Below are 27,024 nucleotides of genomic sequence, written 5' to 3' on the forward strand. Positions count from 1 at the left end.
GAACAAAATTGTCTTTGACAATATGAGATAAGTTCATTTATTTGATATGTGTGAGCTTATTATCCAACTGAACACTGAGATTTTTTTGTTTTATTTCAGTTTGCTACTTGCTAAAATTTGTTTAAAAATAACTTATGAAGATTTTTCCTTATAGCAGTTTTTTAAAATTATTTTGAACTATATAAGTGTGAAATAGCATGGGCATGATTTAAACACAATAGGGGGCGCATTTGAATGTAACACCAGTGTTGAACGTCACTCGCGTCACTTCTTTTGGGCTACCAGGGCTTCCGTATGAAATGCCAGTCATTCTAAACAACAACATGATAAGGAAGTGAAGCTGGTGGATTTTGTCGAACGAATTTTCTCATTTTCAGGATGGAAAAAAATATGTTTTTTACAGTTTTTGTGTGTTTTTGTTTATTTTGTTCACATGAATCGACAGCTGAGGATCAGCCCATTCAAACGTTTGTCATTCCTCACAGTCACATGGATGTTGGCTGGGTTTACACCATTCAGGTAGTGGAGGGTGATCTTGAATTCCAAATGAATATGTGTGTTTTCCCCTCTAAACGTGCGTGCGTGCGTGCGTGTGTGTATGTGTGTGTGTGTGTGTGTGTGTGTGTGTGTGTGTGTGTGTGTGTGTGTGTGTGTGTGTGTGTGTGTTTTGCAGGAGAGCATGCATGCCTATGCAGCTAACGTGTACACCAGTGTGACCCAGGAGCTGTCAAAGTACAAAGATCGAAGGTTCATCGCTGTGGAACAGGAGTTCTTTCGCCTGTGGTGGGACACTGTCGCCTCAGACTCCCTAAAGAAACAAGTAAGAACTCAGTTCTTTAGTCAGATGATTGTGTCTGCATTCATCAATGAAAATATCAGCTGAAATTTTCATTCTTGGGGGCTTAGTTACCAGGAAAGACACACATTATGATCCCATTTTAGTTTTCTTGAATCAAAAACACCAAAATAAGACAATCTTTATTTATGGGTACATACATTTGCCCCTGTTTGCTTTAACTAGTGGGGGCGTGAGCCGTGGGGAGGTGCAGTTTAGTGGTACTACATTGTTTGTTTTTAAATAATTCATGCACTTTTATCCTCTGCGGAGCACTTATCTTTATGTTTGGGTTACTTTTCAACACTTTCAGTTCCAGTAAAGGTTAGGACAGAACTATGTGGTGGTCGCGCCCTTTTTTCATTCCAAGAATGTAAGGAAGTTGGAAATTCAACATTCCATGTTGTGACTGGTTGCATCATCCATATGCAACAGGAATGCTGCTCTGATGACCAGCAGCTCTTGTCGTTTGCCTCTAAAACTGTTAAAAAAGAAGCCGGAGTTCTGTATCTCAGGTATTTTTATCCAAACATCTCGTAGACATTTTAAATAAACCTTAAACTTATGTCTGAATGAAAACCGGGATGCAACACATCTAGTTCTTTATCCCGCGAAAGCTCAGCTGACCTTTGTGTGTCGATGTCCTTCCAGGTTCGACAGCTTGTGACAGAAGGTCGACTTGAGTTCATCATCGGAGGCCAAGTGATGCATGACGAGGCCGTGACGGATCTGGACGATCAGATCTTGCAGATGACGGGTAAATCCAGGACCTCTTTCTAACCTTCAGGTTTGTTTCTGAGACTTAAGGTCACCGTTGTTTCAGAGGGCCACGGGTTCCTGTACCAGACGTTCGGGGTTCGCCCTCGTTTCTCCTGGCATGTGGATCCATTTGGAGCCTCCGCCACCACGCCGGTCCTGTTCGCTCTGGCCGGGTTTGACGCACACCTCATCTCCCGCATCGACTACGACCTGAAACACAGCATGCAGAAAAACAAGGTCGGATCGGAACACTCTTAGTCGCGGGGATGGTGAAAACAGACTAATGGTTCACTTAGTTTCTTGTTTTTAAATAGAAGCTACAGTTTGTGTGGCGAGGTTCGCCCTCTTTAAAAGCCAAGCAGGAGATCTTCACCCACACCATGGACCAGTTCAGCTACTGCACGCCGTCACACCTGCCATTCTCCAGCAGGTGAACCATGTTTACGTTCATACTGCCCTCATTTTTCAACATTTTGAAATTTAACCAACAATTTGTGCATTATTAATAGTTTATTCTTGAAACTAAACACAAATCAAATCAAATCAAAGATACTTTATTAATCCCAGAGGGAAAATAGAGTTTCATTACACACAATTCAGAGATCAGACATACATGGGCAAGACACATGACACGAATTGGTGACTGTGGTCATTCGCAACCCTGAGTCACGCTACCTTAACAGAGATAAGAGGGTTACATGAGGATTGGTTCAGGTGGAGGGAAAAAAAAAGGAACTTCAGAGTTACTCTCCCACCAGGAGGGCAGCTTTGCTCTGCAAAAAACACCTCATACATATATGCAACAGACTTCAGACAACACAACATAAGTGTCCACTAGGTGGGGTGGTGGGTTGGGACTATCCCAACTTCAGTTCCTGCAGCCACGATAAGCAGCGCATGTCACCTCAGTGTGGATAGGGGGAGGAGCATTGAGGGTTGGAGGGTTGCAGTGACCCTGGAATGTTTCAGCAGCCTTCCCGCAGTCCCACCCATGCTGGGATAGGAGACAGAGTTGAGTTGCCATAGCGACGGCACATTCCACATATCTTCTGAGGGGGGAGTTTTCGTTGGAGTCTTGCAGGCTCAAGGACGCCAGATTCTGATTAGAAACTGTTTTGGGGCCAGACAGAGATAAAATCCTCTCTGTCTTACAGTTTGTTGGTCCTCAACCTCTCAAAATCCAATAATGGACATTAATCTATCCCAATCTGTGCTGATTCATCCACTCTCTCCTTGATGGCATCCATCTTTTGTGCCAAAGCATGAATCGCAGCCAAAGATCCAAGCTTACGACTCATCTCGACAATTGTTTGAGTCTGTGAATTCACAGCGCGGTGCAAACCATCTCTGAGCTGTGGGATCAGGCCAATATTCCTCGACAGCTCGTTAATTTTCCGGTCAGCCAGGTAGCCTCCAAGGCCAATGAGCAGGAAACCTGAGACCAACACCACGAATATCCACACGTCTTCTGAGTCCTCCACAGACAGCTGAGATAAACAAATCAAGTTCCGCTGTTTCCACGAGTCCATGATGTGTCCAACTGGGTCTGTCCCGGCGGGGCATCCAGGAGCCCCTTTTCCCGTTCTCACTGTTGAAAAAATGTGATCAATCGCGTTGAGTGACCAACTGATGAGATCCATTTTAGTGTATTTCAGTCTCCAGTGTCCAGAAAAATGCAGAAGCAGCCGTGCACCAGCACACACAGAAAGACAAAGGCCTTGAGGATAAGATAGGGAGGAGAGGAGGAAAAAAGCGTCTGCACCCTCCAAGAGCCGGAAGAAGAAGTCACTAGGGAGGCACAAGATATCGGCATCAACATCAGTATCAGCTGATGTTAGTCTGTTTTTAACCATACTGGTGGTATTAAAGAGGTCCTTCACTGAGAAACCACATTTTACTTAGTACTTTTGAAAATTACCACACACCCTGAGTTTAACATGAAAATATTCTCCTACACCTATCTACTGCATTAGCTTCTGATAGAAAATAGACGCTGAAACTCTAGGATTAAAAATCCTGACAGATCTACGTCACACTGTCACGTGACATTCACATCTTGACTCACAACGGGGAAGGCTGCTGTTGGTTTAGCGTCTAGAAAACAGCAGAGAACGTCTCGGCTAGTAGAAGCTAACCGTTAGCATTAGTAACTCCACCACACAGCAGAACTCCTCCAGGCTTGTGTTATTTGGGGAGATAAAACATCAACGCTGTCTGTTTTGTTTTGCTGTAATTGTCTGGTCATGTGACCATATTAAGAACCATCTCAGAAGCATTGATGTGTGCACATAAAAAATATATGTATGTATTTGTAATTTCTATGTTTTCGTGTGTGTGTGTGAATATATATATATAATTTTAAAAATCTGTAAGCATCAGTTATCGGCCATAACAGGAATATTAATATCAAATATGAATATTGGTCCAAATTTTCATATCGGTGCATTCCTAAACGATTTATTTACTAAATATGTGTCAAAATAACTGGTAATAAAGGCAATTTGTTAACATTTGTTATTTAAACAAATCATGTAATTAATTTTACTTAAAATTTTTTTTACGTATTCAGATGTAAGTGAAGCATTTCTGAGCTAACACATCTTAAAAATGAGCTCTTCGTCCTCATCAGTTCTGGTTTCTATTGGAACGGCATCGCCTTGTTCCCAGACCCTCCTATAGATGGTGTCTACCCCAACATGAGCCTCCCCGTCACCAAGGAGACGGTACAACTCTACGCCAAGACCATGGTGGAGAACATCAAGCAGAGGGCTGCTTGGTTCAGGACGAGCCACGTTCTCTGGCCCTGGGTCAGTAAATAACTTGGCTAATGTGGGCTTTTATTTTGAAAAGTTTCTCACTAGGTGTGCTTTTTTTTATTTTTAAGGGGTGTGACAAACAGTTCTATAACTCTTCAGTGCAGTTCAGAAACATGGATCCTCTAATGAAGTACATCAACCAGAACAGCAAAGAGTTCGGTGTGACGGTTCAGTACGCCACGCTGAGCGAGTACTTCCAATCCGTCCATCAGACAAATCTCTCCTGGGATGTTCGCGGGGCTGAAGACTTTCTTCCTTATTCGTCTGGTGAGAAATGTGTGTCTCAATAAAAAAAAGCCCAGGAAAGAACTCGTTCTAATCAGTAAGAACTAATGTGTAATGTTTCCTAGAGCCGTACCAGGCATGGACGGGGTTTTACGCCTCCAGGAACGTTCTGAAAGGAGTGGCGAGGCGGGCCAGTTCCCAGCTGTACGCAGCAGAGACTCTTTTCACCCGTTACAGAGTCAGCTTCCCAGATGGGCCTGTAGCGAAGGACTGGGCCCTGGAAAAACTCCGAGCTCTGCGCTGGGCCGTCTCAGAGGTCATTTCTTAGGCCCTGTCCACACGTAGCCGGGGATCTGCCAAAACGTAGATATTTTTCTACGTTTTGGCCTGTCATCCACACGAAAACTGAGTTTTTTCACACGGAAACGGATCTTTTTAAAAACTCCGGCCAAAGTGAAGATCTGCGTTTTCTCCGTTTTGGGTGTCTGCGTGTGGACAGACAAAACCGGAGTTTTAAGGTCCGCAACGTCACTTTCCGCGACAAAAAAATGCTGACATCACGTGTGTGACCTGTGTTCACACTAGCCGACAGCATGGATGCCCTCAGAGCTGCGCTCTTAACAACGTATTTATCGGGGTACGTGTGGACAGAGTTATTTATTAAAACGAGGTGGTGTGGATGCAAGTTTTTGGAGGGGCGGATATTCGTTTAAAAAAAAAAACAGCTACGTGTGGACTAGGCCTTAGTCCCCGTCTGCATCTGAATGAAAAACAGTTTGGTAAATTTTCACATAAAACTTCCAGTGTTTTTTCTCAGGTCCAGCATCACGATGGCATCACTGGTACGGAGTCTCCTAAAGTGGCTGAAATGTACACACAGCACCTCGTCCAGGCCATGATGGGAGTGGACGAGCTTTTAGCCGCGCTCTTTCTGCTGCCGCATAACCTCGCCGCCTCCAACATCCGGGACACGAACTTCCACAGAAAAGGTGCAAATCGGCTTGTTAAAGCGACGGCCTCCATGAACACAGGAGGGCCTCTAAATGCATGTTGCTCTAATAGGTAGAATCCAGTTTTCTTCTCCAGAATCCCTCGCTATCTCACACCTGTCTTCACTTTCTGTTCATCTAAAGCGGTGCCTGGAGGTTAAACTGGACTCGGGCCTCTCTGTGTTACGTCAAGTAAATGCCACTGTCAAATCGTGCTTCATTCAACTAGGTCACGTTGCACAGCTTAAACAGATTTCTCGTGCTTTCATCACATCCAGGCTGGACTCACTTCTCTTGGGTCCGCTCTAGAACGTCTGCAGAAAGTCCAAAATGCAGCAGCTCATTTCTAACCAGCACAAATACATGTTCGCATTTGACCCCTATATATGTTAAACTCATACAGGATTCCTGTTTTTCACGGAATGACGTTAAAGATCCTCCCTTTTGTTTTTTAAACTCTTCGTGATCAGGCTCCTGCGTATTTGTCTGAACCAATCATCCACTGTAACCCATCGTAACAGTGGAACAACTAATTAAGGTTCATCAGATCTTTATTTTAATAGGCATGTTTCCACTGGTGAGAATTCAGGATACCGTATTTTCCGGAGTATAAGTCGCACCAGCCATGAAATGTATAATGAAGAAGAAAGTAACATATATAAGTCGCATTTTGGGGGGAAATTTTATTATTTTTCTTACAAAATCTGAGACCAAGCATTTCACATGGCAAGACAAGTACCGGTAACAATAACAGAAGAAACAACCGGCTGTTGCATCAGCGGTATGCGCAGCAGTGCGCCACGGTCTCCAGCAGAGGATGGCGGTGTTTCAAACCCTCCCAGTGGGACAGGGGAGCTCATTCCTGGGCCGGAGCCGGCCAGCAGCAGCGCGGTATAGCCTACATCATTTGGTATATAAGTCGCAGAACCAGCCAGACTATGAAAAAAAGTGTGACTTATAGTCCGGAAAATACGGTAGTTTATGAGAGGAGGGAATTGCCCCTCCCTGGGCTGCCTCCTTACTGTGGTGGAGGGGTTGCAGGGGTGGACATTAACTTCAAAACCAACCGGCCACGCGGAAAATCTACCGGCCCCACAGGTCAGCTGCCAAAACGAGTCAAAATAACAACTGAACCGTTTTAAATATAATAAACCATTATTTTGTACACATTCATGAACATAATAAACTTTTCTGTATATATTTACATATTTACAACCAGCACTGTGTCAGTCTCTGGCACCATTGTGATGCAGGCTGAATATTTGGCTAGTGGTGGACTAGTATGTTACTCCACCTCAAAGTTCTTGTCAAGCTCGTCCTCTTATTTCTTGCTCATCGTGGAGAGCAAGCGGCGCTGACCCACGCACATGAAATCTTCCTCTGGCTCTGCGTCGTCCATCTCAGCAGCAGTGGGAGTCTTTCCATCCATGAAATCAAGACGCCTTCGCCGTTGGACATCATGAAACCATACGTTTATGGCTGGCTTTTCCAGTTTATCTTGCTGTGCTTTCGTCGTCGCCACGAGGGCCTTTGCAGCTGGCGACTCTCCTACCATTGCTGTATTTGCAGTCTTTTCTGCCTTCATGTGGCTCGCTGTTTTTTCGTGGTCTTTAATGTATTCTAGTTTGAATTTGTTTGTTCCCTCAACAAAACTCGATTTTGTCGTTGCATACTTCCGGCATACAACGCAATACATCACCTCCTCCGCTTTGCTGTACTCGAGCCATTCTTGGTGCCTCCCGTCTTCTTTAAACCGCCAAGAATCATTCCACCTACGCACACGCTTCTCTGCTTCATACCTTTTCGAACTGTCTCGCTTCTCCTCACCAGTTTTAAACCGTTTTGCCGGAGGTTTCATCAGGGAGTCCCATCCCTGTGGTGGCGCCATCTTCCTGCGTGTTTGTGTGTTTCTAGTGTGGTTTCACTCCGTCTTTTACAGTGAACTCGCCTCTAGTCACATGAACCTGTGCAGTGCGCAGTGGAATCGAAAACGGCGGCTTCCTACAGGGCGCGGCCATGATGTATCCCAACACTACTACGCACGGCCACAGGGGGAGGTGAAAGCCGGTGTGTAAATGACAAACAAAGCTTGGGCGCCACCCGGGTGGTAAGTCGTCAATTATTTACCGCCCGACAAGAAAATTTAAAGCCATTGGCGCCCGGGCCCTTTAAAGGTCCACCTCTGGGTTGGATTGTCGCAGTGATCCTCGGAGCAAAGTTGTCTGAGGCTTTATTCTGGTAGGGTCACCCATGGAAAACAGGTCTTAGGTGAGGGGTCAGACAAAGAGCAGCCCAAAGACCCCTTATGATGACCGGACATGGCCGCAGGGTCGTCGGTGCCTGTCGTGGTGGCAATCCCTGAACCCGCTGGTGGACCAACGCTGTTTACAGTGGGGACGGTGTGCTGCTGACCTCGAGTCAATATGTTGTGGATCGGTGGGCAGAATACTTCGAAGACCTCCTCAGTCCCACTGGCACGTCTTCCAGTGAGGAAGCAGAGTCTGGGGACTTTGGGTTGGACTCTGCAATCTCTGGTGCTGAGGTCACTGAGGTGGTCAAACAGCTCCTTGGTGGCAAGGTTCCGGGGGTGGACAAGATCCTCCCAGAGTTCCTTAAAGCTCTGGATGTTGTGGGTTACCTACCCCTGACCAGGTGCTCCATTAGCTCCTGAAATTGGCCTGGTAAACTACATGTTTGGCCAACCTGGTGAAGTGGAGACGCATTGTGGAAAGTTCTGGAAAAATTACTCTGAAATAATTAATAAAGTATTTTTGAATTTGAATTTGAATTGAATTGAAATGAGCTGATCCGGGATTTCCTGTTTCCAGATGCTGATCATAGTTTGGAGCAGCATGTCATCATTTACAACCCGTTAGCCTGGAATGTCACCACCATGGTTAACGTTACCATAACATTCCCAAGTGCGATCGTCTACGATGATGACGGACAGCCGGTTCCTGCACAAGTATTCCTCATCCTGTTTGCTGTGATTGACCTTGTCTTGAATGTCATCTAATTAGACGTTCTTGGTTGCTAGATCCAGCGTTCAGCACAGTCCAACATATCCTACGATCTTTTCATCCTTGTGGAACTGGGCGGCCTTCAGCACAAGAAATACTTGATCAAGGTCTCTGGGACACCATGCTCCAAGAAATCCAAATGTTTGAACACGTATGAAGCAAAAGCAGCAGTGTTTGAGAGGCGTAGTGTGAAGGACTGGAGGAAAACAGGACGGCGACTTCTACCAGTCCTGAGTGAAAGTTACAAACTGATGTTTGACCGGGACACCAATCTCCTGCACAGCATCACCTACCTGTATGTTCTGTAAAGTTTCATTCAGCCTAAGCTTTTGCCTTTACTTTTTTATCACGTGTGAGCTAGAAAACTAAACATTTTGTCTTGTTTTGTCGTTGGTAGTCAGGAAAATAGACGAGTTAGAATGACACAGGATTTCTGGGAATACGATGCAAATGGAGACGTAAAAGCTGGTCCCATCTCTGATAACTACATCTTCAGCGCCAACGGCTCGGCTGTTCGGGCCTACAAGGCTGTGGCGATGGAGATTATCCCAGGAAAGATTGTTACTGAGATCAGACAGTACTTCTACAGGTGGGTACAACAATCCATCCAGTTTTCTTATCTGTTTTGTTGTAACACCTTCAGACTTACTCTAGACTTACGCGTTTCATCTTGTAGAGAGGACGGTGATGAAGACTACGCTTTCTCAATCACTACCCGTGTCCCTGAATGTTCTGGGACCGTACTGCAGTGCCACAGGTTGGAGCAGAGCTACTCACTAGGTCCCCTTCATATCAACACCGAGGTAGTACTCAGGACCAGCTCGTCCCTTAAGAACAACAGAACTCTGTACTCGGATGACAATGGCTACCAGATGATGAAAAGGATATACAAGAAATTCCCCAATAACACTTTAGCAAGGGTAGGTGGATGAATTCGGCATAATTGCTGGTAGAAGTAAGAATGTTATTTATGAAAAGCATCGTTTTGTAGAATTACTTCCCCATGGTTCGGACAGCCTACATTGAAGATGATCTCAGTCGTTTGGTGCTCCTCAGTGACAGAGCTCACGGTGTGTCCAGTCAAGCCAACGGACAACTAGAGGTACAAAAAAAACCTCTCCTTCTTAGAGCTTCTCGTCACAGGAACATTTCACCATGGGATTCTTCCCTCAGGTTATGCTCCATCGACGGCTCTGGAATAATTTAGCCTGGAATCTTGGCTACAACCTGACTTTAAACGACAGCTCGGTGGTGACACCAACCCTTTGGATGGTGCTGGGCTCTGTAGGCGCCACCTCCAAACTGCATCCGCGGGGAGCAGTAGAGCTGCAGCACAGACCTGTCATCATGCCAATAGACCAGCCTCGTAAGTGTAAACAGTTACCCAAATATCTGTAGTCCCTTACACAGTTTAAATCACAATCTTTTCTCAGTCTGGGTGGTATGTTGGGATTCCCCAGGGTTGTGTTCTTGGCCTAATACTGTTTTACTTTTCTACATAATTCTATTTAGTTTAATACTAAATTTGTGTGATTAAATTTAGACAATGTTTTCATTACGGCAACACCACTCAGACAAACTACATTGTGCTCCATTTTAATCTCATCTAATCACTAAAATCAATATTTCGATACAAACAAAACGGCTCAAAACAATTCATATGTGAATTTTTGTATGTAGTTGTATAATTACACCCCTGGACTCTTGTCTATGTATTGAATTCTTCTGCATACTTTGTTCAATAAAGTTATCTAAAATAGCGTCCCATTTCATAAAAATACCCCAAAACTTATTTTTCCCATGTGAGTAATGTTGAGTGAGTAAATGTTCAGACAAAGGTCACCAACCTTTGGGAAGCTGAGAGCTACTTCATGGGTTTTGAGCATCGACATATATACTGGAGAAATCATGCCCATAGGCTCGAATTATAAGTTTTTGATTTAAAATGGGAGGTTCCCACCCCCGCCTTTTTGACCTTGTCACACGCATCGCCCAGACAATCCAAGAATGGGAAAAGAGGTGGAGCTGAGGGTGGGGCTGTTACAGTTGGAACAAATGAACCAATGTAGCTACTAGCTTACTTAGTTAGCCGAAGAAGCTAAGAAGGACTCCGGGGACTGTGGTAGCCCACCCGCGCATGGCCGACTGGCTCCGTGCGAGGCACAGAACACTGCGATCATAACACCGTGGCCTTTTACATCGGCTCATACTCTACAATCGGAGATCAGCAGGACATTAGTTACATGCTAACCCAAAGCTAACGGGTTTTTTTCTTCCATGTTTAGCAAGAAAACCGCGGTGGAGTGACTCCAAAGTGAAGGCACCTCCGGCCTGCTTAGTAACAAAGTGATAACTAGGTAAGCAGACTGAGGACATCGGGCCTCACTGGTCCCGACGGGAGCGTCAACTTGACTCCCAGCTCTGTGTCGACACACAGCCGGGTACTGTTGACACTTTCAGAGTCGGGACCGTCGACAACGCCGTTGTCACAACGGCGATGTGACCAGCATGACTAGAGCCTTCTCATTTGAGCCGGTCCGCTTGTCCCGGCTGCCCCGGGAAATGGGAACAGCCAGCCGCCTGCTCTAGCAACTCGTCTCGGACAGGAGACAGAAGACCGACATCCGCTCAAGTTTTTTATCCCGCCAGCAGCCCCACTAACATGTTTGACCAAGCAGTTAAAAGACACAGCATTTCCCTGTTCAACCATCAAAAACAAGTACAGAAATATAATTTTACTGATAAAAAGAAGCAGGAACTGCTTGGACGATCTGTTAGTGCAGTTAGTAGCCACAGCCTGCCCTCTTTGTCCAAATAATTCCACCATGATTAACATCCAACCACGAACACACAGCGGGCGCAACCAAAGTTCAGAGTCAAAATGGCCAAACACCTATGAACTTGATGTCGAGGCTGAGGCCTTCAATTGAGCTAGCTCCCATCGCTAGCTCTGGCTCTGACGTGGGTCTGATGATCATTAATTATTCAGAATTTTAAGCATTTAATTCCACCTAAACAGAAGAGTTACAAAAAAGTTCACCCCCCTCAGAGTTGTCATGAATCTAAACTATATCAGTTAAACCTAAAATGGGTTTTTGAACCAGGCTGTAAACATGATCATTTCTGCTGTGAAATTGGCATTTTTAACATGGGAGTCAATGAGGATTTGCTCACTTCTGGTGCCAGCCCCTAGTGGATGAGGGTGGAACTGCAACTTTAGCCACTTCCCAAGATTGTGGGGGCCTGGTTTTGATCCATATGTAGGGCTACCAGGTTGATACCAAGTGACCTTTGAATAGATCAGAGTTAAACTAAAGTTCACGTTTAATAGACAAACACTTTTATGGTTCCCGAGGACACCATGGTGCCTGCGGGCACCAGGTTGGTGACCCCTGACATAGAGCACTTTATTTATTTGTGGTGGGCAGTCTGGGAATATTTATTGGGCCAAATATCAGTTACAAAGATAAGGAAGTATTTATTTATAAAAGTCGTTCATGTTTCCTACAAAAAAGAATTACAATTGAACAGTGAGCACACACTGGCCATTTCTCAATACTCAGGGACGCTGCGTTCTTGTGTACTAGACAAGTATGTTCTTGGCAAGGACACTAGAAAGTCCATTCTACCTAGTGCGGGTTAGGTGGAGTAGATATGTAAACATGACATGATTTGATTTTCTTGCCAATGGAAGCACAACTATCACGGTGACCAAAACTGTTCTTAACTTAAATGAATAAACACCCAAACTAATTCTGTTATCACAAACACTTTCTTCCAGCTGTAAAACATAAAAATATATCCACATGAGGACTTCACCACTATTTAAATCAAGCCCCCACAATGCGGGACAGAAATTGAGGCCAATAAAGTTAAATAAATTGCAGTTCCACCCTCATCCACTAGGGGCTGGTGTCAGAAGCGAGCAAATCCTCATTGACTCCCATGTTAAAAATACCAATTTCACAGCAGAAATAAACATGTTTACAGCCTGGTTCCAAAACATGTTTTTTGTTTAAATGATCTAGTTTATACTCAAGACAACTCTGAGGGGGGTGATTTTTTTTTCTCACTCTTCTGTTTAAGTGTATTAAAAGCCTAAAATTCTGTATAATTAATGAGCATCAGACCCACGTGACCACAGAGCTAGCTCCGGGGAAAGGCCTCAGTAGAGCCTCGGCCTGGCTTGGAAACTGCTCTGGGATTTTGAGTCTCTGTGTTTGTGTATTCTTTTTTGGATATTATTTGTGTAATTGTTGGACAAAATGACTTGCTGTGGCATTAATTGCACTAATAGAGCGTCCAAGGAGTCTCCACTTCATTTTTTTCGGTAAGTAAAATTATATTCATGTATTTTAGGTCACTGCCGAGCTGAGCTTACATTTTAACATGTACTGTTTAACCATGAAATTTAAATGTAATAGGGTAAAACCCAGTGCATTTAACATAATGCTGCACTTTAGAAAATGGGTTGAAATATAACATGTTGGTGGAGCTGGGTTCCGACTATCGGCTTGTGGAGCTCTCGGGAGACCGATGTTTTCCACCCGTTCTCTCCTCCCCGCAGCTCGGCGCATCTCTGTCTGATCGCGGCTTCTGACTGCTGCGCGGGCTGCCAGCTTGTGGAGCTCTGGGATGGAAACCTTTCCACCCGGTTCTCCCCAGCGGCAGCTCTGCGCGTCTCAGATTGCAGCTGCATTTGTCTGCTGTGCGGCTGCCGGCTTGTGGAGCTCTCGGGAGACCTCTGTGTTCTACCCGGTTTTACCCAGCTGTCAGCCCGGCGTATCTCTGACTCAGAAGCTCTGGTGTTGTGCACAGTTAACTCCGGTTGTAGCTAGGTTGCTACCTCCGTTAGCTTAGCTCCCACCTCCGCGTTAGCTTTGGGTTAGCTTCAGATTAGCTTGTAGCTAGTTCGACCGGGTGTCGTCAGTTGATCCCAGCCTTACAGCCACACCCTCAGCTCCTCCTCTCTTCCCTTTTGTGGGATTGTTTGGGCTTGACGGAACCTGTGACACGGTCAAAATGGCGGTGGTGGCCACCTCCCATTTCCCCTCAAAAAACGTGATATTGTGGTCTATGGAAATGAATTGTCCATTATATATGTCGATGATTTATACCCATTTTTTTCCTGTTTGTAAATTCTGCTACATCTGTTGAGGTTTTACACTTGCTCTTGTACTTTTATCGGTATTATTTAATTAATTACCTCATTAATAACTCTGAGATAAACATTGACAGTAGAAACAAAGAAAAAAAACAGAGTTTAATGTCTTCTGTAGGGCTGCCCCAGAAGGAGAAGGAGCTCACACTGAGTACCCCGGTGCCTCCGGTTGTTCTCCCTCCCAACCTCCACCTGCTCAGCCTCAGCATCCCAGGCTGGAACTACAGCTCCCATCATAGCATCCACCTCAGCCACATTCACTCAAGTGAGCCATGAGGAGCACCTTGACATCTTCTGAGTTTCAAAAGTTTAAAATCCATGTTTTTGCTCTTTTACTCGTTTATTTTTCATATAGGTACAGACTTGGTCTCTGAGCCAGACTTTGATCGGGTTTTGCTGAGAATCATGCATCTGTTTGAGGAGGAGGAAGACCCGGAGCTATCAAAGCCAGTCACTATAAACTTAAAGGTGCAGATTAAACAAATACTCATTTCAAGTACTTTTTAATACATATGTAAGCTCTTAAAAACTTTTTTCACCTGTTCCTTATGTGAGCAGGATATTTTGCGAGGCATTGGGGAAGTGACGGTGCTGGAGGAGCGCTCTCTCACAGGGACCTGGGATGTCACAGGTCTGCAGAGGTGGAAGTGGAAAACTGCTGATACTTTAGCAAAAAGTACGGTTCCGTAGAAGTATAGACATATTTTATAAATGTTTTTAAAAATGTATTCCCTGTAAAATATTGAAGTGTCCTTTTTGTTTTAGAGAATGAATCCTGTCCGAGCAGTGGAGATGAAGACTTTACCGTGACCGTCTCACCCAAAGAGATCAGGACCTTCTTTGTCCACTTCAGCTCCAGGAACCTTTAGGCTGGCTCTTCTGAGGATCCATGATCCTGCTTTCAAAGATGAAATCCTCAGTTACTCTGATTTAATTTACTTCGTGCGCAAAATGCTGAATTTGTAAGGAGGCGATTTGCTGATCCTGGACTTGTGGATCACATTAAGTAAAGTGTGCCCCCCCCCCCCCCCCCCCCCATTTGTTTTAATGCCTTTTTCGTTTTTTCCAAAGAATAAAAGCCATGTCTTTACTAATGAGGTAAATACGCCAATCGACATGAATAAAAGATTTGTGGATATTAAAAAAAATGTGGATGTCATTTTTGCAAACTGTCACAAAAAAATCATAGCTTCAACCGAAACTATGAAATGTGTGTGTCATATTTCTATTTAATTATTAATCATTTTAAAAAATCCTTTTTATATTTAAAATTTTTTGTTTTTGTGAAGCGCCTCGTGATTTTCATCTTGAGAGGCGCTATAGACAAGAACATTTTCTTTCTTTCCTTTTTTCTATATATTTGAGAAGCTCTGATGTCCGGGAGAGGCTGGGAGTAGAGCCGCTGCTCTGACGGCGTTGCACATTATTTTTCAGGTATATTTATTCAATTCAAGTTTATAAAGCGCCAAATCACGACAAGAGTCGTCTCAAGGCACGTCACATAATAAACATTCCAACACAGGTCAGTTCATTAAGCCAGTCAGAAAAAATGTTTCCTATATAAGGAACCCAGCAAATAGCATCAAGTCACTGACTATAGAGTCTTTACAGCAACCTCATACTAAGCAAGCATATAGCGACAGTGGAGAGGAAAACTCCCTTTTAACAGGAAGAAACCTCCAGAGGATCCTGGCTCAGTATAAGCAGCCATCCACCACGACTCACTGGGGATGGAGAAGACAGAGCAGACACACACACACACACACACACACACACACACACACACACCAAGCAATTTGTCTATGGTTACATTGTGATTTCTTAATAAATATTCTATTTGGCGAGAGATTATTATTATTATTAACATTATGTTACGCTTCTGAACATTTGGTGCTCTTGTGGGAGCAGATATCCAGAGATGTTCAGCTCATGAACCACAGTTTGTGTGAACGACAGTCTGCCTGGAAGCCGTACAAAAACTGGAACTCCTCCGATGATTCACATTTTGTAGTTGGGTAAACTGGCAGCAGTGAGATGGCAAAACCAACAGTCAGCCCCACCCACCTCTCCAAACTGAAAATAAAGCTCAAAATCTAACTCTGGTGGTTCTCTGGGAGTATGGGGTACCAGGCCCTCTGATACAGGCTGTTAGGTCCCTGTATGACCGGTGTCAGAGCTTGGTCACACACATTGTGTGTGTGTGTGTGTGTGTGTGTGTGTGTGTGTGTGTGTGTGTGTGTGTGTGTGTGTGTGTGTGTGTGTCTGCTCTGTCTTCTCCATCCCCAGTGAGTCGTGGAGGATGGCTGCTTATACTGAGCCAGGATTCTCTGGAGATTTCTTCCTGTTAAAAGGGAGTTTTCCTCTCCACTGTCGCTTTATGCTTGCTTGGTATGAGGATTGCTGTATAGTCACTGACACTAGTCAGTGACTTGATGCAATTTGCTGGGTTCCTTATATAGGAAAATTATTTCTGATGGGCTTAATGAACTGACCTGAATTGGAATTTTTATTATGTGAATTGCCTTGAGACGACTCTTGTCGTGATTTGGCGCTTTATAAATAAACTTGAATTGAATTGAATTGGCGGCCCATGGATCAGGTCTCTGCATTTTGCAGATGATGTGGTCCTGCTGGCTTCATCAGAACGTGATCTCCAGCTTTCGCTGGAGCAGTTCGCAGATGGGTTTGAAGCTGCTGGGATGAGAATCAGCTCCTCTAAATCCAAGACCATGTGTCAGGTGGCATGGTTCCTTTTCAAATTTTCTCCAAAAATGTATTTATTTATTTATTTAAGTTAAGTTAATTCATTCATTTGTTTATAGCAATTTATCAGAGAGATGCAGTTCATAATCCTGACCACTAGAGGTCTGTACGCCCCACGTATTTCTACCACCGGTCTCTGTCGGTGACAACACCCAAACGAGCGCTACATGTCGGTTTGTAGCCAGCTATAATTAGCTCTAAATGGACTGTGTGTGGTTAAACAGTAAGAAATTCCGTTTTTTGTGTTGATAAAGAGCGGTTTGATCATGATTTAAAGGACGTCTCTTGCGATTTTTCCTTAAAATGAGCACTGTAAGTAGTCTACGATTTGCGCAGGGTCTTTCATGCAATGCCTTCTCTTCCCAGTCAGCCGTTTCGTTTATCTTATTTGTGACATTAGACACACACTTGCACGATTCAGGGTGTCTTTTTGTGTGTGGAAGGAGATGACTGAAGCCGTGCGGAGGTAGCGTTTGTTGCTAGGATGCAAGATAAGGGAGGATGCTGATGTGTTGCATCACCTGCAGAGCTGCAGGGTCATGTTTTTTTTCATTTATGTGTGTGTGTGTGTGTGTGTGTGTGTGTGTGTGTGTGTGTGTGTGTGTGTGTGTGTGTGTGTGTGTGTGTGTGACTAGAAAAAGGAGAGGGAGCAGAAGAGGAAGCTGCAGCACTTTCTGAGTGACTTGGCTTTACTTGGATCATTACAGGTTTGATCAGAACTCACACAGCAACAATTCAGTGTGCATATGTGGATTTTTTTCTTGTCCACACAGGGTAGAATATCAGCGTGGTGGCAAAAATATAGCCTTAAACAAGCTTAAAATTAATGTTTTTTAGAAATTCATATCTGCCATGATGTAAGTGTTATTTACCCCACAGGGTTTTAAGTACTTCCAACCATGGCTAAGGGGGAAGGAGGAGTTGCTGCTGACTGTCGTCAACGAGGATCTGGTGAGTTTCTTATCATGAATGTGTACAAAAACACGCAGATTCATTACGTTTCTTATTCTCCTTTTACGGGTCCTGCCCTTGCGTGTGCTGCCTTGCAGGGTTGGCGTTCTCCAGGTTTTCTGGTATCCAGAGCATCCTTGAACAGCTCCAGCAGCAGCTGTAGCAGTAGCGGCGTCTCTCCCAGCAGCAGCTCTCCCAGCCTGGACAGTGGCAGCAGCTCCCCCCTACCCGGGGAGCCTCGGGGCACAATGGACTCCCGGTCTCGCACGCATACCACGACACAGCCGCAGACACCTAGGTAACATATGGGATTTTGTGTGCTTAAACATTAACATGTATGTGTTTTGTTTTAAACAGTGGTGTTAAAGGAAGCATTAGGCTTTTTCTGGTTTTAAAGCAGCCTTTTTCCATGTTGGACTCAGTTTATCCATCCATCCATTTTCTGAACCCGCTTGTCCACGTAGGGCCGCAGGGGGCTTAGTTTAAGCTATAATTTCCAGCTATTGCCTAGAACCGGTGCTAACCACGTCGCGAACGTGGGATTAGCCATCCAGTTACCATTAAACCAATACATTCTCACACCCAAGGCATCAAAATATCCCGCGTGTAACCAAGCCTCAATATATGACGATTCGGGACGCCCCAGCGCATCAGTAGACGACGATCAGGGACACGCTGGGACACGTGGCTCTGCTGGCGTCACTGTTTGACGCGCGCGGTCACACGGACATTATTCGACTATTTAACGTTCCCCTCACCCCAATCCTAACCTTAAGGTTCATAAACTGTGACCTTAAGGTTAGGATTGGGGTGAGGGGAAGTTAAGTAGTTCACAAGTAGTTCTAATGTCCGTCTCACCACCAGCGTTGGATACCGATGCTCTGGGACGCTGCGTCACCAGTTTGTCCCTGATCATCTTATCCTGACGCGCTGGGGCATCCCGAATGGTCATATATTGAGGCTTGGTCACACGCGTCATATTTTGACGCCTTGGGTGTGAGAATGTGTTGATTAAACTTGCACTTCCCCATGATGCAAGCGCCCACTAGCTTAACCAGCTAATGTGCTCATCTAAAAATAGCCCCCTTTCACAACCAACTGAATGTGTACGGTTCCGCTTACGCCAACATCGTACACAAAAAATGCTGAACACTAACTAGAAAATCACAAAAATTTTATAGAAATAAAAGAATCTTGTTTATTGGGTCTTTGGTAATTTAAGACCTTTGGAAACTGTTTTAAAGAGCAAGTCACCCCCTACCAGAGTCTAACTCAACTCCCACTTCATGTTTGAAAAATGCAACAAATACGGTTGCCTAGCAGACCGAGAGGGTGGAGCTGCTAACAAATACACACACACACAGGCTCACGACAGCATTGTGACATCATAATGTACCAGTTTACATCATAGCATACCTCGTCTGCTGTGAGGTTTGTTCTTTTGTGTAAAGTCTTGTCCTGTCTGATTCTGTTAACTACTATGTCTATGGTTTTTTGGGTTGGTGTTTTTGTGAACAGGGATGTGACGTCATGTGAGATGAGTATGTCGTTGTCTTCTGTTGTAATCTCCTTTAGTTCTTTTGCCAGTTCTATGCTGTTTTTGCAGCGTTGATCCGTGTTACCTAATAACGGGCTGATGATTTTGCTGATATCTCTTGCCATGTTGTATGTTGGTGTACCTATGTTGTCAACTACTGTAAATCTGCTCCAATAACCAGGGTTGCACCCAGAAAATGTTGGTAAGGGTGGCCAGACGTGGACAAGCAAAACTGTTGGGTGGCACACTGATTACTTTTTTTAATTCTTTATTTGGTTTTACATTTATTTCTTGCAAAAATAAGAGGGATTTATGGTTTGAGTGAACATTAATATGATTTATTAACACTGGTCTTCCTTGGGCCTTGGGAGGGGGTCAGCAATTTTCTAGGTGTGGCCATGGCCACCCCTTGGGTGCGCCACTGCTGATAACTTGCATCCCAGTGATTCTTTATGGTTTCCCCAGGGAGCCCAGCAGTGAGGAACATCTTCTCCCAGCTTCTCCCAGTGAAAGAGAGATGGCAGTACCAGTAAGAATGCTAAAAGAACCAGTTTAGAAAACGTCAACATCAATCCCCTTTGAGGTGATCTCCCAGACTCGTTCTTGTACCCTCTACAGGAGGTGAACTGCACCCTGTTTTTATTGGCCGGCTACGTCAAGTACGGACGCCCTTACGCCTGGATCCGCTCCAACCACGAGCGCCTGGTCAACATCGGCGGCACCGACTCGATGGTCAGGGACACGCCCATGAAATTAAAGTCCATCACTGACTGGCAGACACGAAGTACGGAAAACAATGAGTAGAGTTCCAGCTGAGAGAAAGTTACCATTTCAGTGTGGAGAATTAATAATTACGTGAGTTTCCATGAGGCGGATCGGACGGCATGTGCTTTAATAGGAAAACTGAATGTTTCTGCAGGTATCCGTGTGTGGGATGTTCTGAGTGAGCTGGTGTCCCTGTGCACCGTTCCTTCTCCCACCAACCCCTTCGCCTTGGACATGCGTTACATCAAAAACCTTCCCCTGCCAGATCGCTTCCTGGTCACTGGAGCTCTTCTCAACTTCCTGGAGACGTATGTGGTGTACGGGAACCGGGATGAGCTGCACTATGACAAAGGTGGCCCATCTCTTTTTTAGTATTTACTGTAAATTATAAGTTTAAATGACTTAATTGATTACTTTTCCATTTTCATTTCAGTGGTGGAGGAGGTGAAACCTCTGAGGCGTCTGCATGTCCAGTCTCTGTTGGAGTTACAGCGACTCCGAGGACGTTCCACAGCAACAGGCACTTTGAGATTAATTCTCCACGAGGGGACAGTTTCTGTAGGAAGCTTGTGAAAAATAAACACCTGATCTGGTGTAGATAGCTCTTTGAGCAACCTCAGTTTGGAGAAATAGATTAGTTCTCACTGGATTGATGGGCTAATGGCTAGTCTAAGCAGAGCCAAAATCAAAGTGGCATGGTACACTGAATAAACCTTCTGCTGGCATCATGTTAAGTCCAGGGGCGACCCCAGAAAATTTTGATAAGGGTGGCCAGATGGGTCCAAAGACAACATTGGGGTGGAACACCAAATAGGTCCTTGTGGTAACTCTGGGAGAGTTTAGCCTGTGGCGATGCATCACATTGCTCTTTTTATTTAAAACAATAAAAATAAAAAATGTATCCAAACCCTTAAGTCAAATTTGAGAAACAAACATTTCTGACAAATACATTTAGGTTATTTGAAATTTTATTTTTTTTGTTTAATTCGCCTGCTGCTGTCTTCACAAAAAACTATTGAGCTCTAAACTTTTTTCCAATGATGAGCAAGCAGAAACACATGTTGGAAGTATTAGAGCTAGCTGCTACCACCATTATTTATTCTTGCAAACATCCAAAGCAAATTTCGGCAGTGTCCAAATCCAGGGACCGTATCCTTCCGAGTGCACATTTCAAAGCTGATAACTTCACAGCAAAGCAACGAGGCTGTCCAGATTTGAAGATGCTCGAAATGCGTTCTTGTTTTCCCCAAATCTGGACGACTATTTGTTTGCATATTTGGCTAAACCATCCAAATTTACTGCTGCTCACTTCCTGTTTTAGCAGTGGGAGGATCCAACCCATGTGGACCGGTTAGGACAAGTACTCACAAGAATGCTAGCCCATGATTAGGTCAAAGCTCTAGTGATGTGTCGGTTGCGAACGAACCGGCTCTAAGAGCCGACTCTTTGAAGTGAACGTGAAGTGAGAAAATGAGCGCCAGCAGTCGGAAAGTGGATATTTTTTAAAGTGTTCAGTTAATAAATCCATAGAAAAATTTGATATATTGCATTTTTTTACATCAGTAAATCATTTTACATATAGTTTCATTATTTTGGTTATAAATGTACTCTACGCAACAAAAAAATCTAAGGAGCCACTTGGGAGCCTCTTTTTGGTGAGCTGAGCCAAAAGAACAGACTCTGTAAAAAGAGCCGGAATTCCCATCACTACAAAGCTCCCAAAAATAAGTTTTAAAGATGGCTGAAATCAAGTTTGATCAGAGTAGTCGTTAGCTTTTAAATCGCAGAACAAATCTCCATTTCTTCAAACTGAGGCTGTTCAAAGACCCATCAAAAGTTCTTTCCGCAGAATTCCACTTCCAAATATCTCAACTATTCAAATGTGATTTAATTTACTTTTAATGTGTAAAATAAGTTCTTTATAATTTAAGAAAACTATACTGAACTTGAGTTTAAGTCTAAACTCAGCTGGTTGTGGTTGCAGCAGCCAGACTGAGCTGTAGCTTTAGTCTGAAGACGCTCACGTGAAGTCTGCTGAAATGTGAGGGCAACACTACGGAGTCGTGCGATAGCTCCAAACTCCCAGGACCTGACGGGCCGCCCCCTCGCCCTTCAACCACCCCACAAGACCGTTCACCAGGCCACATATAAACTTTTAAAGTTGAACTTGGAAACAGAACCACACATCAGGGTTCACAGTGCAGAAGTTAAATATTTGTCTTGCTCAAAATAACCAGTTTGCACTCATTGTATAAAAGTTTTAATATCTCGTAAAATACACATTTAGATAAATATGTACAGACAAAAACAGAACACTGATAAAAATGCATCCTACAGCAGGCATATAACCCCTTCTCTAGAAAAAAGTTGGGCGTTTTGCGAGATACGGATTGTAAAAAAAACAATTTACTAAATAACGTGGTGCATCTCAATAAAAAAACTTTCAGTTAAAAAAAAAAGGCAAAGTTTGTAGCTTAAATATTGTCAGAAAACAAAAAGGAGACGTTTGCAGCCTCGGAGTGTGGCACTAATCCTCCAACACTTGTAAACCCTGCAGAAATCCCCATCATGAGGGCTCGTTATGCAACGCGCCACATATTGGCCAACAGTCAGGTTAAAAAATGACTAATTTTGGAGTTTCAGGACAAAGCTGCTCAAACTGGAATGTTGTGGCTGGACACAAAAGAGATTTCAAGGCTTTTGGGAAGATTCCTGGTCTCAGATTTCCCCGGCGTGGAATGCAGGTGCACATCCGTGCATTCCTCACAGAGATGCCACAGGGGAGCACAATGTGCCCACTGTTCACAGGAGCCACGGTAGCTTGTGCACGTCAATGCAAATAACTCATGACTGTTGTTGTTTGTGCAGGAGGGGATTTAATAAAAGGTGGTAGAGGTTGCTTCTGATGTGCCAGCTTTCGATAAAAGCCAGGGTTAATCTGACTCGTCACAGGTAAAAAAAAAAACACAAAACACAAGGTTTTCTCCGCTTTCGGCGACATTTTGGTCGCCTGAAACAAACCCAAAGAGACGAGGACCACGTCGAGTCCGTCATCCAACTCATTCATTCGATGCCACATAGGACGGTGCATCCGCCGGCATCACTCACTCGCCAATTATGACATCGTCTCACACAGTTACAACACGCCCAAATATGGACGTGGCAGTTTGAACCCTTCCACCCTTCCTGACATCTTATGATCAGTCCCTCCCTTCCTTCCTTCCCTCTTGAAGCTGCCAGCAGGCCAACGTGGAGCCTTGTTTTGGTGCAGAAGTTCAGCTTCAGCTGTCAGAGGCTGATCCTCTTCTGGTGATGGCTCTCATGGGGCTTCGAGATGCAGAACCTTGTCTCTTCCAGCGACCTGAGGAGATAAGGTGGGTCAGTGACGAAGGAATCTTAAAATCTTGCAAAAAGGAGCAAACGCAAGTAAAAAAAAAAAAAAGCCTCACCTTTACCGAAGCCAGCAGGCAGCGTGGAGCTCTTGGAAGGAGAGCTGGACGGCTCCTCTCCACGTTTCACGTCTCCGGGCGTCAACGTGGCCGAGCCATCCTGCCAGTCGCTCAGCGCTCGCTGGAAGGAGTCAGCCAGACAGGCGGTCATGTCCCGCGCCCGCTCTGCACGGCTGCACCAGAACACCCGACACTGCAGCTGCTGTCCCTGATGCTTGCAGATGTACAGGAACACGTTGGGTCTGTTGGCGTCCGCAGCGCAGTACGCTATGTCCTGCAGGTACGTTTTGGTCAGCTGCCGCCCCGTGCTCAGCTCCTTGACCTCCACGTACCTCGGCCGCACCACCAGCGCGTGGTCTTTGCTCAGCTTCTTCCGGTTAGCATTCCCCTCTAGCATTTGCGCGATGGCGTCCTGAGCCTGCGCTCGATCAAGGGAGAAGATCTTCACCGTGCCCAGGTAGTGAACTTTGAACAGGGGGTCGCCGTGGGACAGCAACTCCGTCCGGTCGCGGCGGAAGTGGCGTCGGAAGGCGGCAGGAGAGTTCTTGAGGGTCTGCATGAGGTGGAAACTTCCAAGAGCCATGGCGTCCTTGGAGCTGGGCTTGGAAGACTTTTCAGCTGAAGGGCTGACAAACGGAGCGTGGCCGTTTTTATCTGGAACGAGGCATATAAAAATTTGTATTCAAACCTCAGTACGATGCAGTTTTTGCATCACCGTTCATTTGAGGAAAATGCAAGTCAGCATAAAGTGGTAAAAGGTCACCAAACAGGACTGGTTACACCTGTGACGCACGCAGAGTGAAATATTCAGATGCAAGCCAGAGAGTTGCATGTTCATTTACAGGCTGGTTTGACTTGCAGATGGGACTGGAGACGAGCCAAAATAATCTGTTCAAACAAAAGCCGAATAACCGAACAAGATCATAGCGTACTTTTATCACAGCTGATGAACAAGAGCGTCCCAATCCAGCATCACATGTCCACGCCCGGCCTCCCATTGTCCTGCTTGTATTTTTTCCTCCTCTCTCATTTCTCAGCTATTCTTTTAAACATCCCAGTTTCCCTCCTTGGATCTGCTTCTCACAGAGAACCAACAACACGTCTGAGGCCATTGTTGGAGAAAACCCCAGTGCAGGAAACAGCTTTGCATCCCCCTCCCTTAAAAGCCATTTCTCCCACAAACAATGGCATGCTTTTGAGTCTGTGTCATGTCACAAAAACAGAGATGCAAGCTGACCCTCAGTCCACAATGACCCCTCGGCTTACACATATACTGTTGCAGGAGTGGGTCGAAAACATGGAAAAGTACTTGCGCCACCAGTTTTGCATCAGAACCATAACACTGGTGTCACATTGCACACAGGTGCAAATCAATAATTCAACAGATAGAATTCAAATGTGCAGTTTGAACGTCACTGGGATTGCAGGAAGTGATTATAATTTGAGTAAAGTGCAACTTGTTTACTAGTGCATGCAAAATCCTTTCAAAAGGGATCACTTTGGAATTTATTCTGATACATCTGTGGAACACTTGGGGAATTTTGGAGACAAAAGTGCATTTTTTATTTTGAAACTTGCAAAAATTAAATTAAAAAATTGTTTGGTCCAAGTTATGCTGCTGCACCGAGGCAAATTATTTAGGTTCCTATTCACTTTTACGTAAATTTACGTGTAATATTCAGTTTAATTATCAAAGCCGAATAAACTGCCAGTCTAAATTTGTAAAAAAAAAAAAAAATAATAATAATAATAATAATGATAAAACTATTTTCCTACAACATTTAATTCTAAAAATCATAACGGAACTAAAAATTACATTTTTTTATAACGTAATTAGGCATGACCCCGAAAAGCTGCGTTCAACTCACTCCTGTAAAACACACCATTTCCATTAAAACACCAACATTCCTAACAGGAAACATTTCTAACAAGTCACATTTGGATTTATCTGATAGCTAAAGTTGTCCACGTGCACGGCTTCCATTCCTAATCTTACCTGGCCACAGTTTCATGCAAACGACGTCCCGGAGTCCGCTTCAGGTGAACCGTTGCGATATTTGAAAAGCGCATTCAGGGGAAAGTCGAAATCTGCCTCCACTTTCTGTCCTTCAAAAGAAATTTTTATTTAACAAACTCGGCCGAATTTGTCTTCCACTCGTCTCCTGCCCGCGTTTGTAAGCAGAGCTCCTCAGACGCACACCAGACGTAGATAAGACGGAGAGAAGTTAATGAACGGACTGACTCACGGAGGTCTGTGCTCTCAGTGTGGGTGGCTCGGAAAGTGACTGAATCACAACAGCGCGTGCGACCAGCGCTTTTAAAAAGCGCAGGCGCGAGCCCGACACACGTGAACGAGCACTGGAGGGGAGTCTGGGCTGGCTCTACAGTACATGGGAATAATTAACCTGCCTTTGTTTCACTTACTGGAACCTATTTATGGGTCATTTATCACACAGACATTTGTTTTTATTAAATTTAACTTGGTGCATGTCCCTTAATAATTAGACATTCGTTTTTTTAATCAAATCAACAAAATGTATAGTTTTACATCCAAAATCTATAAACAATAGAGACGTTTTTACATAAGAAGTAACAAAACATATTTTTATGTCAACTCAGCTATTTTTATCTATATCAATATCCAAGAATTATTACTTCCTGAAAGGCATCTGTTTGAAGAAATAACCGTTTATACCCTACAGGACTAACTGACCAAGTGTATTGTGGTTGGCATTTTAAAATAGTTACAAATTTCCCAGCAGCTCGTGCATAATTTCATGTAGTCCTGCTCAGTTTCATGTTACAAACTTATTTAGGGCGAAATGTTTAGAAATTCTGCTGAACCAGAATTGCTCCAATTACAGAATTAAATGGAAATAACTATTATGTGAAGCGAGCGTAAAGGTTTGCTCTTAGCTGTGCTCAGACTATTATACTTTTACATTTTTTGCACCTAAAACTGGTTGTGTGTGTCTGTGTGTGTGTGTGTGTGTGCGTGCGTGCGTGTGTGTGTGTGTGTGTGTGTGTGTGTGTGTGTGTGTGTGTGTGTGTGTGTGTGTGTGTGTGTGTGTGACAGACAGAGAGAGAGAGTGTGTGTGTAAAATCAATTTTAGCCTTGTTTTATTCATCCATCCATTTTCATCCGCTTAGCCGGTGTCGGGTCGCGGGGGCAGTAGCCTAAGGCGAGAGGCCCAGACTTCCCTCTCCCCAGCCACTTGGGCCAGCTCCTCTGGAGGAATACCAAGGCGTTCCCTGTCCAGGTGAGAGACATAGTCCCTCCACCGTGTCCTGGGTCTACCTTTAGGTCTCCTCCCGGTTGGACGTGCCCGGAAAACCTCACCAGGGAGGCATCCAGGAGGTATCCTGACCAGATGCCCGAGCCACCTCAACTGGCTCCTCTCGATGTGGAGGAGCAGCGGGTATACTCCGAGCCCCTCCCGGATGACCGAGCTTCTCACCCTATCTCTAAGGGAGAGCCCAGCCACTCTTCGGAGAAAACTTATTTCGGCCGCTTGTATCCGCGATCTTGTTCTTTCGGTCACTACCCAAAGCTCGTGACCATAGGTGAGGGTAGGAACGTAGATCGACCGGTAAATCAAGAGCTTCACCTTCTGACTCAGCTCTCTCTTCACCACGACAGACCGGTACAACGCCCGCATCACTGCAGATGCAGCACCAATCCGCCTATCGACCTCACGCTCCAGCTTTCCCTCACTCGTGAACAAGACCCCGAGATACGTAAACTCCTCCACTT

At 44.7% G+C, this 27,024-nt stretch overlaps 3 protein-coding genes across 4 annotated transcripts; 2 read left to right on the forward strand and 1 right to left on the reverse strand.

The window, feature by feature from the left end:
* Positions 1–282: 282 nt before the first annotated feature.
* Positions 283–14,803, forward strand: man2b2 (mannosidase, alpha, class 2B, member 2). Of its 2 annotated transcripts, XM_015946842.3 has the most exons (19): positions 283–519; positions 674–820; positions 1,487–1,592; positions 1,659–1,831; positions 1,909–2,024; positions 4,224–4,401; positions 4,479–4,677; positions 4,761–4,951; positions 5,453–5,624; positions 8,453–8,589; positions 8,662–8,939; positions 9,042–9,233; positions 9,321–9,564; positions 9,636–9,746; positions 9,818–10,010; positions 13,924–14,070; positions 14,161–14,273; positions 14,364–14,481; positions 14,571–14,803. In XM_015946842.3, exons 1-19 carry the CDS (start codon positions 379–381, stop codon positions 14,672–14,674), a joined length of 3,060 nt encoding a protein of 1,019 aa, XP_015802328.3. In that variant the 5' UTR covers positions 283–378; the 3' UTR covers positions 14,675–14,803. The 2 variants fall into 2 exon arrangements, with proteins under 2 accessions (XP_015802328.3, XP_015802329.3); XM_015946843.3 differs by lacking the exons at positions 14,161–14,273; positions 14,364–14,481; positions 14,571–14,803 and adding an exon at positions 10,930–11,001 and having other exon boundaries at positions 13,924–14,060.
* A 1,939-nt stretch (positions 14,804–16,742) lies between these two features.
* Positions 16,743–20,416, forward strand: si:dkey-19b23.7 (uncharacterized). Its single transcript, XM_054747747.2, has 8 exons — positions 16,743–16,880; positions 17,204–17,275; positions 17,448–17,519; positions 17,618–17,817; positions 19,522–19,585; positions 19,675–19,840; positions 19,976–20,173; positions 20,255–20,416. Exons 1-8 carry the CDS (start codon positions 16,872–16,874, stop codon positions 20,392–20,394), a joined length of 921 nt encoding a protein of 306 aa, XP_054603722.1. The 5' UTR covers positions 16,743–16,871; the 3' UTR covers positions 20,395–20,416.
* Positions 20,417–22,380: 1,964 nt separating this feature from the next.
* On the reverse strand, positions 22,381–25,511 carry si:dkey-19b23.8 (low density lipoprotein receptor adapter protein 1). Its single transcript, XM_015946839.3, has 3 exons — positions 25,267–25,511; positions 23,271–23,924; positions 22,381–23,182 (listed from the first exon to the last, which is right to left on the reverse strand). The coding sequence occupies exons 1-3, from the start codon at positions 25,280–25,282 to the stop codon at positions 23,103–23,105; spliced, it is 750 nt and encodes a 249-aa protein (XP_015802325.1). The 5' UTR covers positions 25,283–25,511; the 3' UTR covers positions 22,381–23,102.
* Between the last annotated feature and the right edge of the window lie 1,513 nt (positions 25,512–27,024).

This window comes from Nothobranchius furzeri, chromosome 2 (assembly GCF_043380555.1).
Source record: "Nothobranchius furzeri strain GRZ-AD chromosome 2, NfurGRZ-RIMD1, whole genome shotgun sequence".
Taxonomy (NCBI): domain Eukaryota; kingdom Metazoa; phylum Chordata; class Actinopteri; order Cyprinodontiformes; family Nothobranchiidae; genus Nothobranchius; species Nothobranchius furzeri.